Source organism: Pteropus vampyrus, unplaced genomic scaffold (genome assembly GCF_000151845.1).
Source record: "Pteropus vampyrus isolate Shadow unplaced genomic scaffold, Pvam_2.0 Scaffold25, whole genome shotgun sequence".
NCBI classification, from domain to species: Eukaryota; Metazoa; Chordata; class Mammalia; order Chiroptera; family Pteropodidae; genus Pteropus; species Pteropus vampyrus.
In genome coordinates this window covers 12,590,711-12,606,121 of record NW_011888806.1, presented here as the reverse complement: position 1 = coordinate 12,606,121, position 15,411 = coordinate 12,590,711, and the positions used below count along the sequence as shown (strand labels likewise).

At 33.7% G+C, this 15,411-nt stretch overlaps 1 protein-coding gene and 1 pseudogene across 9 annotated transcripts in view; one reads left to right on the top strand and one right to left on the bottom strand.

Annotated features, from left to right (window-relative positions):
• HELQ (helicase, POLQ like) overlaps positions 1–15,411 on the bottom strand; it is a 58,254-nt gene that overhangs the window by 21,005 nt on the left and 21,838 nt on the right. For all 9 annotated transcript variants that reach the window (XM_011356339.2, XM_023528444.1, XM_023528445.1 and 6 more), the window contains 5 exons: positions 10,654–10,795; positions 10,200–10,304; positions 3,414–3,672; positions 2,047–2,204; positions 986–1,084 (listed from right to left, as the gene is read on the bottom strand). In XM_011356339.2, the coding sequence (XP_011354641.1) occupies positions 986–1,084; positions 2,047–2,204; positions 3,414–3,672; positions 10,200–10,304; positions 10,654–10,795 (763 nt within the window). The remainder of the gene's footprint in view (positions 1–985; positions 1,085–2,046; positions 2,205–3,413; positions 3,673–10,199; positions 10,305–10,653; positions 10,796–15,411) is intronic.
• LOC105289612 lies at positions 11,280–12,306 on the top strand (annotated as a pseudogene).

Here is a 15,411-nt window from a genome sequence, read left to right as displayed (position 1 = left end):
ACACTATCTTCCATTTTGCAAAATAAAATCCGTAATATGTATGTAAATTTAAAAGATATAGGGGGAAATAATAGGTAAGATAATCAGATTTCAATATTAGATTCCAAAGAAAATTAAAAATGAAAAACGGTATCATGAGGAAAATGATATTAACAAGGAATTTACAGGCATGTTAGCAAAGAATTATTTCCATTTCTCTTAAAGTTAATGTAGCATTAAACACTTGCTTCATGCATGATGACTGAACTTTAAAACTTTAAAATGTGTCACTCACAAGAGTATTAGCTTATTCGCTTCAACCTTCTAGAATGCTTCATGTATATCAATACTAGATTTGGGAGTTCTTTGAGGACAACAAACAACAATAACTACAAAAACCCCAAACCTGTCCTATCTTAGAATCCTTGATACCAAGTAGAATGCCTAATAAAAAGTTTCTAGGAAAAATATTTTTCTCCCTTGAATTGAACTTATTTCAGGGTTACATAATACCATCAAAACATTTTATAAATATTTTATAATTTTTAGAATATTAGCCATAAGTAGCCTAAGAAAAACAGATGAATAAGGTTTACCCTTTCCTATGATAAAAGCTGTATATGTGCATGACAGAATATTTCAGAAATACAAAGGTACAAAAAAAAGGCCATCACACCACCCAGAAATAAATACTATTATTAAAAAATGCCTAAATTTCTGGTCCTCAGATGTCCTAAGTAGTAAAAGGGGAATTATATTAATTTAAAGGAAAAAAATGTGAAACAAAAACAAACATCAAGTTAACAAGTTTACATTTCCTGCGGTATTTATAGGTTGTATATATGTGTGAATGTGACTATAAATTAGACAAATGCATTTATTTAGATAAATGTTAATAAGTTGTCTATGTAGTAAACTAAGAATAAATATTAGATTCTATGATACAACAGCATTAATTTTGTTAGATGAACTTAGTTATTTAGGAAGGAAAAAAAGACTGTGGTACCTTCTTGATAGCCTGACCTGATGCTTTCTTCCCAATATAGTTTTCTGAGACTCCAACAAGAGCAGCTGCATTTTGTTCTGCTGGACTGAGCTGGCTAAACTACATAGAAAAAGAGTAAATATATAGAAAAGTCAAATTGTAACTTTAAAAATAATCTGCCATTTAAACCAAATCCAGTATTTCCTGTGATATCACATTTTCATGATTTTAAAGGATATGAAAAAAACAACACAAATTATATTTACAAATACTGAAAACTTAAAAAAAAATTAAAATATAACATACTTTAGTAGAATTTTTTAAAGACATGGTCACTGTGACCATGGAGTATGGTTTCCCTGGACTGTGATTACGTTTAATATTAGAGATGTCTAGGGAGAGAGAGGAGGAAAGTCTTTTGAAAATAACAGCATTATACAGTATCACTTAAGAAAATTTACATTAATAATTTTAAAATATATTAAAAAGAAAGTTAATTACTTACAACTAAAACCTGCATATCACTTCCACCTAATATATGTTCATGTATAAGTGACTTTACAGTAAAGTCTCAACAGAATATATTCTACCACTTGCTTTTGTAAAAAAAGGGCCACTTCCACCCTGCTACAGGGGTCAAACTGATATTCCTCCTCAGGTATTAACATTAGCAGGTTGGGTGTATCATCATGCTTGGCTCTGATAGAGCTTTCATGGAATTAAACTCTCAATCATCAGAGACAGCCTTTATGGCTTTCTTTATATTTTAGGCATTATGAAATGTAGTGGTCACCAAATCAGAACGGTAACTATCTGGAATGGGAAGAGGGATGATCCTTTTTTCTTTTCTGTACCTTTATTTTTTGATAATGAACATGTTTATATTTAACAGAAAAATAATATTTGTTAAACAAACCAAAACCAAAAGTGCTATTGCCATATTACTATTTTAAAAACTGAAAGAACTAAAGGCCCAATTTCAAATCTATTTTGTTAGGAAAAAAAGTGAATAATCACTTGACAAAAATCATATCATTATTAATAGACTAAGTAGTCTATATTGAAGAATCTTACAGTCTCACCTGTCTGAAGTATATCATCCAATCAGGGTCACGCTGAAAGGCCATATCATAGGGAGTGGTTAGGTAAATTAGATGAAGAAGGCTTTCAAGCACAAGGCCTTCAAGGCCTTTCTTCAAGTCTCTGTAGAGAATGTCACAATAAGCCAAATCTATAGTTCCTAAAAGAAAGATACAAATATTTAATCTTTTTTAATTTTCAAAGGGAGAAAGAGATGATTTCAAAGAGTCTTATCTAGAAGTTACCAAAATATAGCAAAAGTCTTTAAAATCTCTTACATAATTTAGCACAGCTATTTTGGAGGTCATTTTCATAGTATCCATCTATTTAGTAAGTACATACATTCTGACCCAACTACTCTGTTCTGGGGAATCTAACCCAGAAAAACAGTTCCACATATATCTAAAAATACATGAATAGAGATGCCCATGTAGCCTTGTTTATATTTGAGAAAAATCAGAAACAGAGCACATGTCCATCAGTAGAGGAATAATTAAATAAATTATGACATCCATACTAAGAACGACTGAACTATCAAAAGAAAATGAGGTAGATTTAAAGAGATTGACATGTTAAGATATTCACAATATCTCACACATGAGAAAAACAAGCTGCTAAAACATACTTACAAATCATTTTTTAAATGATTTCATTTAAAAAAATAAACTGCATATGCACATATGTATGTGTGTATATATGCATACACATCCAGACAAATGTATGCATATATATGTACACACATGCATAACAATATTTGGAAGGACAGATATTTCAAACTGTTAATGGTGGTAGCCCCTGGGAGACTGGAAATGGAACAGGAGTATGGGATTTTCCTTTTCATAATTCTGAGTTCTAAGAATTTTTTTTAACAACAGACATTATTTTTCATTAAGCAAATGATGATGTAGCCATTAAGAAAAAACTATTCACTGTCATGGATAATTTAGCAAAAAAAGCAAGTTCCAGAACAACATAAATGATCATTTATTTAAAAACAAAAGCTTAAAAAAACTTTAAACTTGTATATATGTATGTATTATGCACTGAAATTAAATATACAGAAAATGTCTGGAAAGATATACACAAAATTGTTATTCTTGGTAGGATATTAAGATTTCTGTGATGGCTGGGAGAGGGGAGTGTGGAGGAGGGATGAACATCTTTTTCTCTATATACTTCTGCAGTACCCTATATTACTTGTAATTCAAAACATTTTCAACCTTTTAATGTTGAAGTAGTCTACAGCTTATTATTATAAAATAAATTAATATAAAATTACAAATCCAATTTAAAGTAACAGAATAATTTAATTTTTATTTTTTCCAAAGCATTCCCTCAGATTAATAATGAGATTTAGGTAAACTCTTACCCTTAAAAGAAGCTCGTCCCAACTTTGTAATATGAAAACTATACTGGAACTCTTCTTTAAACTCATATAGAGCGTCCTTTTGCATATGTCCTTTTTCTGTCAAAATAGTGTCTTTTTGCAGGAGTCCTTTTTCTATCAGGTATCTAAGTGATTCGACAGTTATTTCCCAGAGACTTTTTTCTTTCAACAAAATCTTTTGCTGAACACCAAAAAATGTACCACTCATAAAGTGATATATGTCATGAAGATTTGTTGCGATCTGAAACAATTCAGGACATCGTTAGAACATTTTCCTTAATTCAAGACATCACTTTGAATGCATATTATTCAAGATGATGATTCATTTTCATACCTCAAAGTTATCTAAATAAAATCTACATAACTGCATATATGTAAATAATTTTATGACATTTTAAAATTAAGAAAAAATATTTTAAGGGAGAAGACAGTTATCATATTCATACTTTTTATGAAAACATCTACACATTTTTCACTTAAATACTCCTTAGGATTTTGACTAATTTTTCATAATATCTCCAAAGCTGTGCTGTTTACTACTCCTCATTCCCACTGTCTCTTTCAGAAATCTCCCCTTCATCCCTTTCCAGCCACCTGTGAGAACATTCTTTAGCTCTAAAAATTGTATTTAAAAAAAAAAGAGAGAGAGAGACATATGGAAAACATATCTAAAAGTCTCCACTGAAACAGGATCAGGTAATACTTTCCCTGACATATTACATAAAAATAAATGGCAGTTTTCTACCTCTTTTTGTCTTTCTCACTCCCGTCTCCTTTTTCTGTTCTTTTGCTGCCTTTTTCTCTCCCCCTCTTATTCACTATTTAAAACTTATAATGGCAGTCATAAGTAATAATTAACCTTCCATTTGGTATTCAGATATAGAGCTGACTGTGAATTAGAATAATTTTATATTAGCCAATTTCAATGAAATCAGCATTTTATACGGAAATATAGTCAATCAATAAGCATATTTCTCTCTTACAATTCTGATAATATTTCAACTGGAAAACATTAGTCATTTCATATCAAATCCACATAAAGGATAACAAAACATAATGACATTTCCTGTTGTTTCTTTTAATAAAAATCATTCTTAATACAGTATTTACTTAGGCTAAAATTATACTTTTAAGATATTCAAGAACTGATAGTTTGCAAATTATCAATGTACTTATGTTTTACATTGTTTTCTACTATGTTAATTACAATGAACACTGTGGGTAAAAGAAAAACACAACAAAATAAACAAACTTTACTTCACCCTTCTAACTACCATAATGCTATTTTTCTACCCCTTTGTGATAAACTTTTAGACACAGTGATTTAAACCCTCTGGGCCAGTCTCTACCTCTGGCCTCCACAACATCTTAAAGTTGGATTTCCCACTGTTGCCCCGATCTGCAAGTTCACACATGCCCAACTCCAATTAATTAATTAAAGCATTGATCCGTTAATTAATTTAAGTACTTACTGAGAGCCAACCACATGCCAGGCACTGTGCTAGGCACTGGAAGTCAGTGATAATGAAAATAAATGTGAATCCTGCTTTCACAGGGTTTACATTCCAGGGGGGTAAAGTTATTAGCCAAATAACTGTACTACCAAGAATACAATTACAAATTGATAGATGTTATTAAAAGAAAGGAATATGGTTCTACAAAGCATACAATGATAGACTGACTAGATTCAAGGGCATAGGGAGGCTTCCCCGAGGAAGCAATGGTTAAGTGAAAATCTGAAGGTTTAGTGGAGTTAACTGGACAAAGTTGTGAGTGAGAGTGAAACTGGAGATGGGGAAGAAAGATGGGTAAGTCCTAGGCTTAGGGAGCACTGGGGTACGAGGCAGCATAGTAGTTTGAGATATGAAAACAGAAGGCCAGTATGTCTGCAGGGCAGGGCGGGAGAAGGCTGGTGAGAAATGAGGATGGAGAGATAGGCAGAGGCCAAATCTACAAGGTAGACCATGATAAGGGATTAGCCCTAAAAGCAATGAGAAACTATTGACAAATTTTAAGCAAAAGCAAGTTACATGTTCAGATTTTACATTTTGATAAGATAAATCTATGTGAAGAATACTTGGAGGGGATGTGGAAACGCAGGGCAGAGTGAATGCAAGGACACAAGTTAGAAGGTAATAACAGTGCTCCAGGCAAGAGACTGTAAGAGTGTGGACCAGCATGCGCAAATGCAGAGATATGGTTGAAAGCAGCCTACACAACCTACCTCTTTTTTAGATTCTTTTTGTAAAAGGAGAGTTCTACTACTTAATTCAAATGTATGCAAGGATCACAGATAAAACATGCAGTGTCTAACAGGGTGTCTGAAACATGATTGTGATAAACAATTGGAGGATTCCTAAATGCTATGGCCCAACAGCTGGTATGTTTTCTTATTAATTCTTGGAGTTTCCTTCTCTTCCACCAAAGCATGGACCTAGCCTCTCCAGGGATGCTTACCTCCACCCTCTGCCTCCTGACCTCACATTACCCAAATCACTCTCGTCTCTCACCCCTATTCCATCTGGTTGTTCCTGTCCAAAGGACCTGCTTCTGCTTCAATTCTAACTCTGAAGATTTTCTTGGTTCTCCACTCCTACTATCATTCCAGCCTCCTTCTACACTACAGCTCTGTTGCGAACACCCAACCCCAGGTGTGGGAGGAACCCTGATGGCTTGTCCTCCTCAAGACTGACTGGGCCCAGTAGTTTGAGCTCTGTCTCCTATGGGCAGGTTTTAAACAATAGCTACTTACCTGCTAATCTGAACAGACTGCTGCCTGGACTTCTTGCTGCTGTTCTCCAATTGTTAAAACAGAATTTAAATGAAACTGCTGTGAGCTTTTCATCTTGGCTGTAAAACTATACCCTTGAGGCCAAGTTAGTTCCCCCAGTGTCCGTGTTACTTGAGTTCTCTGGTCTCAAATGAAGTCCACACTCCCTCCCAATTCCATTGCCTTTTGCTGAGTCCTAACTCACATACGTATTTGTCAGATGTATGCATTATGAATATTTCCCCCAGCCTTTTCACTTATTTTAGCACTGTTTTTTAAAGAGAATTTTTAATTACGATGAAGTCTATTTAATTGATTTTTCTTTCATAGTTTGTTTTTTGTTCCCTATGTAAGAAAACTTTGCCTAACCAAAGGTAACAAAAATTTTTCTCCTATATTTTCTACAAGTTTTATTTTAGCATTTAAAGTTTAGGTCAATGATCCACTTTGAGTTAATTTTTTGGACTATGTGAGGTCAGAGTAGAGGTTAATTTTTTTTTGTTCCATATGGTTAGCTAGTTTTTCCAGTACCATTTAGTGAAAAAACTATCCTTTCTCCATTTAAATATTGTGGCACCTTTGTTTAAAATTGATCATATTGTGTGGGTCTAATTCTGAACTCACTAATCTATTGGTCTGTATATCTATCCTTGCACCAATATCATACTGTCTTGATTACTGAAACTTTACAGTAAATCTTGTGGTAAAATAGTGTGAAGTCTCTTAACTTTGTTATTCTTTTACATTATTTTTGGTTATTCTACTCATTTGCATATCCAAATACACTGTCGTATCTGCCTGCAATTTCCATAAAAACACTTAGAGATTTTTATTGGCATTGCACTGAAATTATAGACCAATCTGGGAAGAAGTACATCTGAACAAAACTGAGTGCTCGAATTTATGAACATGGTACCTCTCTCCATTTATCTTTAACTTTTCTCAGCAGTGTTTTAGTTTTCAGTGTATAAGTTTGACATATGTTAAATTTATCGCTAAGCATTTCATGTTTTTTTGATGCTATTATAAGTGGAAATGTTTTTCCAGTTATTTTATAGTAAGTTTATAGAAATACAATTGAGTATGTACATTAACCCTGTATCCTGTGACACTGCTAATTATACTCTAGTTTTTTGCATATTCTTTTGGGTTTTGCTTGAACTAAGTGTTATCAGCAAGTAAGATAGTTTTATACCTTCCTTCCCTATGCCTTTATTTTTCTTCCTTTTATCTTATTGTATTGGCCAGAACTTCCAATGTGTTGAATAGCAGGGTAAGAGCAGATATCTCTTCTTTTCCTGATCTTAGGGGGAAACATGTAGTTTTCGCCATTAAGTCTGATGTTACTTGTAGTTTCTTCTTCTTCTTCTTCCTCTTCCTCCTCTTCCTTTTCTTCCTCTTCTTTTTAATAAACACCATTTATCAGGTTGAAGAAGTTCTCTTCTACTCCCAGACTGCTGAGTTTTTATCATGAATGGGTGTTGAATTCTGTTGAATGGGTAATTACGCTGATTGAATTTTGAATGTTAAAACCAGCTTTGCATGACTACAATAAACTCTGATTGACCATGGTATATTGCTCTTATAATATACTGCTGGATTACTAATACTTCCATAAGGATTTTTACATTTATTTACAAGAGAAACTGACCTATAGTTTTCTGTTATTATGATATCTTTGTCTGCTTTTGGTATCAGAGTAATGTCAGTCTCATAAGATCAGCAGTGTTCCTTCTCTCTTCCTCTAATTTCTGGAAAAATATGTGTATAATTGGTTATTATTTCTTCCTTAAATGTTTGATAGAAATCACCGGTGAAGTCAGTTGGACCTGGAGTTTTCTTTGTGAGAAGGCGTTATTTTATTTTTATTTTTTTAAAATGCCTACAGCACCTGATATTTCTAGGTGGTCTCCCATTGAAGTGCTAACCAGGCCTGACCCTGCTTAGCTTCTAGATCAGACGAGATAGGATATGTTCAGGGTGGCATGGCTGTAGAAATGTTTTAAATTATAAATTTGATTTCTTTGATATAGGATTATTTTTCTATTTCAGTAGATTTTGAGAATTGTGTCTTTCAAGAATTTTCGCCATTTCATCTAAGTTGTTGAATTCATTTTTCAGTTATTGAAGGATAGTTATTGAAGGATAACTCCTCACTATCCTTTTACTATCTCTAGGACCTTTAGTAATGAACCTCCTTTCATTTCTGATATCGATAATTTATAGGTTCTCTCTTCTTCCTGATCAATTCAACCAATAATTTTACTGATCTTTTCAAAGAACTAGCTTGTGGTTTCATTATTTTTTTTTCTCTTGTTTGTCTATTTTCTATTTCATTGATTTCTGCTTTTATTTGTATTATTTCCTTCCTTCAACTTACTTTGGGGTATTTTATTTGTTTGTTTTTAGCTTCCAAAGGTGAAACTTAGATCACTGACTTTGGATCTTTCTTATATTCTTATAAGCATTTAAAGCTATAAATATCCCCTTAAGCACTTCCTTAGCTGCATGCCACTAATTTTGATATATTTATTTTCATTCCATTCAAAATATTTTGTAATTTCCCTTGTGGTATCTACTTTGACCATAGGTCAAAGTATGCTATTTAGTTTCTAAACATTTGGCTATTTCCTTGACATCTTTCTATTACTGATGTATATAATTCTTGTGTTGTAATTAGATACCATATTCTATATGATTTCAATTTTTAAATTTGTTGAGACTCATTTTATGGCCAAGAATATGATCTATCTTGGTGAAGTGTCATGAGCACTTGGTGACTGTTCCACATACACAATGATACACAGGCCGGCAAGGTAGAAATCTAAATTATAGCCCCATCTAAACTATAACTTACTGAATGACTTTAGACTAATCACTAACTATCTGAGTCTGTTACCTTTTCAAAAATATTAATGTATAAGACTTGATAATTTTCACAATCTCTCTCCCTCCATTAATTCCTTGGCAACCCTATTACAGGTCTTTATTACATTATACTACGATTGCTTCCAAATTCATCTTGCAATACTTCTACATACTGTTATACCCATTTTCCAGTTAAGGATACTAAATGATGTTTAAGAGAAAGTTAGTAACTTACCCAAGGTAACAGAGACAGAGCTGGGGCCAGGGCACATCTTGCATATTATTTCACACATAAGCACCTGGAATGACTTCTTTCTTTCTTTTTATCTAAAACCTCTATCTCCTTCAATACCCAGAACTAATTCATCCTCTTCCTTACAGCCTTTCACTCTTCTAAATTTCCGGGGGATATTATAATATTACATTATTCATCTGCAAGGTAATCAAAACTTGTCTCATATTTTGTATCGATTGTCTTTTGTATTTTCACTTAAACTGTTCAGGTTGATGAAGGCAGACTGTATGAAAGGTGAGGAGCACTGGTTCTGTAGTTAGACAAAGGTGAATTCAAACCCTGGCTTTGCCACTTTGTGGCAGAGTGACCTGGGGCACAAAGTTAAACTTAAGAATAATCTTAAAAAAGAAGTTTAATTCAAGAGTAACTTTAAAATAGAGCTAATTTCTAATCTGTGGAAAAAGAATGTTTTCCTATTGTCTTTAAAAAATTTTTTATTCTGCCTGATAAAGACTATATTGATCTCACAAATGTTTATAATATCTTAGAATGGTCATAGTACTACTGCTGAATCTTATTCTTAACAAGGGCAGAGATGTTGAATTAACCACATCAGGACCCATGTCTTTACAGTTCCCTGTATCCCCATAGTATCCACCAAAGTCTTTTTTCTTGTAGTTGATGCCCAGCTATAATTTGTTGATTTCTCATATTCCTTACAACTCAAAAATCAAAAATGCACATATAAATCTAGATTCAGATTTATCATGTCACAGACTGTTCTTTTCCACATTAGATTAGAATTGATATTTTTTCATACTTTACAGTTTTCATAACTTTTAACCTCTACTATCTCGGGTAACAGTAGTAAGATTTTAAAATATTAAAAAAATACCTTCAAACCAACCAAAGAGAGAAACAAAGTTTGGATTCCCTTGGTAGATTCTTGAACAAGATGGCTATAACAGTTTTCCAATGGTCTGCTTATTAAGTCCAATACCTACAAAAGTTAAAGCAGTATTATGTTTTGTATTATTATAAAAAATGGTGTTTTATGTAAAATTTTTGATTTTGCATAGATCTTATGGAGGCAGGAGGAGATAAACATATAGACAAAAAAATTTGGCACTTATGCTCAAGAAAATGGAAAAAAAATAGGGAAAATACTTTTCATTGTTTGCCCGAAATACAAAAGTATTCAAACTATTCTTCCTAATTCTTAATCACAGAGAAGGAAACATTAAAGGAATATTAATAGTAATTTTAAAAAGATGATCTCATAAAAGGGCTAGACCAAACACCAAGAAAAGAAGACAAAACCGCCAGCCAACAATCAGATTGAGTATTACCTGTTGCTTGTCTTTTTCTTGCAATATAAGAATACTCTCCCCAACAGAATCTATTCCAGCACGGCCAGCTCTGCCAATCATCTGTTTATATTGATTCCTCTTTAAAAATTCTTTGGCAACATAGGGGGCTCTCAAAATAACTCTATGAAATTGATAAAAGTAATTAAAAGTGATACTCTGGAGCAATAGCACCTATTTTTTAAATTCTTAATTCCATGATATCTATGTGTTATTAAATTAAATGACATATTAACTTAAAATAAGTAACTACTGAGAATCTATGATGTCCTAGGTTCTTTATGTACATGTACAATATCTATAATTCTTATAAAACTTTGTAATATTTTTTAATTTAATTTTTTTCAAAGGGGCTAACTAAAAAACAGACAAGTTAACCTCAACCTACAAAATTAGTAATTACCAGAACTATGATTTGAATATAAGTCTGCCTAGCTGCAAAGCTCATGACCACTCCACTGTAGCAATAGTCTCCAAATATTTTTGATTTTATATTCCAAAAATGAAAAATATCACCATGTATCACCAACATATGCCTATTTATTTATAAATTTATATTACTGTCAACATTATAAAGTTGCAGATTTAAAATGTTTTGACCTACAAACATGGTGATTTCAATCCTGCTTATGTATATAGAATTCTGTAGCCAGCTTTTTTGTTCAAAGGTGAGGAAAAAACCTGACATTTACCTATAGTGATCAACCTTCTTCTTTATTTATAAATCTTAATGGACAGCTAAGATTACCAAATACTTAAAGAAAATTAATGACATAACAGAAAAATAAGAACATAGAAAATAAATGTCTGATAGAGGCAGATAACGTAGGGAACAGAACTTCAAAAACTTCTAGGCCTTTGAGCCATGCTTCTCTTGCTCAGGCCCACTTCCATGTCTGGAAGGGTACTTTCCCTTCTAATAAAGCTTTTCTTTTCTGCTGTAATCAATCAATCAGTCAATCTAATTACTATCCACAGAAAATTCTAGAGGGTATTATATTCACAATATACGAGCAGACCATTATAAAAAAGCAATAAAAGAAGAGAGTTCTTGGAAATAAAAAAATTTTTTTTAATTCATTCTAAAAATTCAATAGCACTGAATAATGAATGAACATAGTTAAGGGATACAGCTAAAAAATGATTTTGTTATATAGAAGGTAAACTTAAAAAAAAAAATCACGTAGCTCATTTTTTCTTTTTTTGTCTGACACCTTAGTGGGGCCGCAGTGGTAGCAGCTGCTCTTAGAGCTTCATTACACCGCCCAAGGATGACAAAAATAAGACAGATGATGGAAAGTCAGTCAAAAAAGACAAAGACTCAGTGAACAAATGTAGAGGCAAGGCCAAAAAGAAGAAAGGGTCCAAAGGCAAAGTTCAGGATCAGCTTAATAACTTAGTCTTGTTTGACAAAGCGACGTATGACAATCTCTGTAAGAGAGTTCCCAACTATAAGCTTATAACCCCAGCTGTTGTCTTTGAAAGACAGACAATCTGAGACTCTTAGGCCAAGGCAGCCCTTCAGGAGCAACTTAGTAAAGGGCTTATTAAACTAGTTTCAAAGTACAGAGCTCTAGTAATATACACCAGAAACACCAAGGGTGGGGTGCCTCAGCTGCAGGTGAGGATGCATGAAAAACAGGTCCCATCAATTGTACAATTTGAAAAGTAAAACTTTATTAAATTAAAAAAAATCACATAGCTCATATAGTTTGAAAAATGTGAAGAAAAGAGATATGAAAGTTCAATCTAAGAAGTTCCAATTCTATCTACATGAAGTTACAACAGCAGAGAACAGATAATGAAAGGAAAAAAGTAATAAAACAACCAAAAAAATTACTCTGAGATGAAGAAAGGCACAAAACTTTAAATTGAAAGTATATACCCAAGCTAAGCCCTATGAATGAAAAGCTAAATTGGGATAGTTGGGATTGTAGAATTAGTTTCCCAGGTTCAAACCTTGGCTTTGAAATTCATTTTGTTAGGCGTGAAATCAGGGAAGTTATTTAATTTTTCAGTGGCCCAGTTTTCCCTTCTATAAAATGTGGATAATAAAATATGACTTTGCTCACAAAGTCGTACTGAGGATCTGTTATATCAATGCATGTAAAGCTGTTATGACATGGGGGAGGGAGTGTAATAGCTGCAATTATTATTATACACAATGATGAAATTTTAAGGTTAAAGAGAAAAGTTTAAAAGCTTCTGAAGGGGACTAAATGGCAAGCTTAGGCAAAAACAAAATGAGCAACACTGGCTCCTAAAAAACATGAACAATACTACCATGTCACCCTTCGAAAAAAAAATTAAACCTAGAATTCTTTTCTTAGCAAGTTTTAAGGTGTGAGGCTAAAATAAAGACATCTTCAGCTACGCAAAGACAAAAATTTTTACACCAAGTAGGTTGGATTAAACATGGCGGAGTGAGAGACGTTCCCAGATCTCTCCCCTTGAAATGACAATAAGCTGAACATCTAAAACTCAACAAAAAACACCCAAACTGCACATGAGCACGTCTGAGTGTGGGATGTGCGCATAAGAGCTACCACAGGTCAGAACCCTGGCTGTTGGACAGTGGACTGGGAGAAGTAAAGAAGTTGCCTCTCACAGTCGGAGTTCCCTGTAGGAGGAGGGGGAGGGGAAAAGGAGCAGCGAGTTCCCTGAAAAACCCTGCCTGGGAGTGCTCTGAGCTCCCTGCAGCTGGTAGCAGTGCCCCATCATCAGGGCAGAAGTCGGAGAAATGCAGACAGCAGAAAAGCGGGGACCACAGAGAAACAATAGTTGATTTTTACCAGCTGCAGTTACTAAACAGAGGCTGAGCTGCAGTACCTATATCCAAATCAAGAGGGTCCTCATCCCCGAACCCCTGAGATGGAACGCCACGAAACCCCATGGGAATCTGAGCAAACACTACCAAAACTGTTGCTAACACTGACAAGAACTGAGAATGAGGGTAGTGAGAGTGATTAAACATCTATAAGGAAAAAAAAAAAGACATTATTAAGATTTTATATAAAGCGGAGATCCAAGAGGCTTAAACACCACCTACTGGAAACCAGAAGAAAAACACCTTCTTTGCAACAGGCTGGGGACCATTATATAATAAATCTTATTTCTGGACAAAAAATGCAGAGCACATTTCCATTAATGCCTAGGCGGAGAAATAGTCCATTAAATACCACGAACAACCAAGGTGACAAGGCTTCTCAGAAAGAAAGAGAAAAATCTCCAAGAAATAAGCTTACAGACATAGAAATAAGCAATTTAAGTGACAGAAAATTAAGGATAGTATTTCTGAAAAAAAGCGGTGAGATCCAAAACAAATCATATCAACAATTTCAGGAATTGAAAGAAACAATTAGATGAGCAGGATAAGTTCATTAGCTGGGAGACTGAGACCCTCAAAAAGAACCAGATAGACCTTCTGGAGATAAAGAACACATGGCAAGAATTGAAAATGAAATAACAAGCTTGAGAAATAGAGTCAACCAAATGAAGGAAAGGATCGGTGAAGACAGAAATCTACAAATAAATCAGAAAGAAGAAGAGAGAAACCGAAGAATGAAAAATAATGAAAGAGAAATACAAGAACTAGCTAATACCATCAGGAGAGGAAACATAAGAATAATGGGAATTCTTGAAGGGGAGGAGAAGGAACGGGGACTAGAAACCATTTTCAGACAAATAGTGGATGAGAAATTCCAAAATCTAAGGAATGAGCTGGAGCTTGGAATTCAAGAAGTCAACAGAACACCCAATATCTCAACAAAAAGGCCTTCACCAAGACACAGTTTAATAAAATTATCAAAAATCAACGACAAAGACAGAATTCTCAGGGCAGCCAGGGAAAAGCACATGGTAACCTATAAAGAAAAACTCATTAGAGTATCATCAGACTTCTCAGCACAAACCTTACAAGCCAGAAAGGAATAGAATCAAATATTCAAACTATTAAATGAAAGGAACTATCAGCCAAGAATAATGTATCCAGCTAAGCTCTCCTTTAGATATGAAGGAGAAATCAAGACCTTTCCAGACATATAAAAATTGAAGGAATTCTCACTACGAGGCCTGCGCTACAGGAAATACTGAAAGGGGTCAGCTCACCTAAAACAAAATGATAAAAAAAATACATAATTAGGAGTAAGGTGACTAGCAGACTGAGAGAAGCAGAAGAATGGAACCCTTACTAAGAACAGGGCATTATAAGCTTAAACATTAAGAAGAGAATTGCTATAGCAAAATAGTAATGAACATTCAGCATACATAGGGACAAACTGAGATAACAATGACTGAAAAAGGAAGATTCAAAGATCCAAATTCAAAAAGGGGAATGAAGATAAGGCACATGCAGGATGACTGTATATATATAACTATGTGACTGTATATATATAACTATCCTTTACAAATTTGTAATGGTAACCACCCACAGATGATTCAGAACTGAAGTATATAATATAAAAAAAGAAGGACTGGAGGGAAAACCCACAAAAGCCAACCAAAATAAAGAAAACAGAAACACAAGGACAAGGAAGCAATGGAAACACCGAGCTATGAGAAAGCAAAAGATAAAATGTCTATAAGAATACCTCATATTGCAATATTCACCCTAAATGTAAATGGACTGAACTCACCAATAAAAAGGCACAGACTGGATCAAAAAACAAAACTCAACCATATGCTGCCTCCAGGAGACACATCTCAGTTCCAAAGACAAATATAGACACAAAGTGAAAGGGT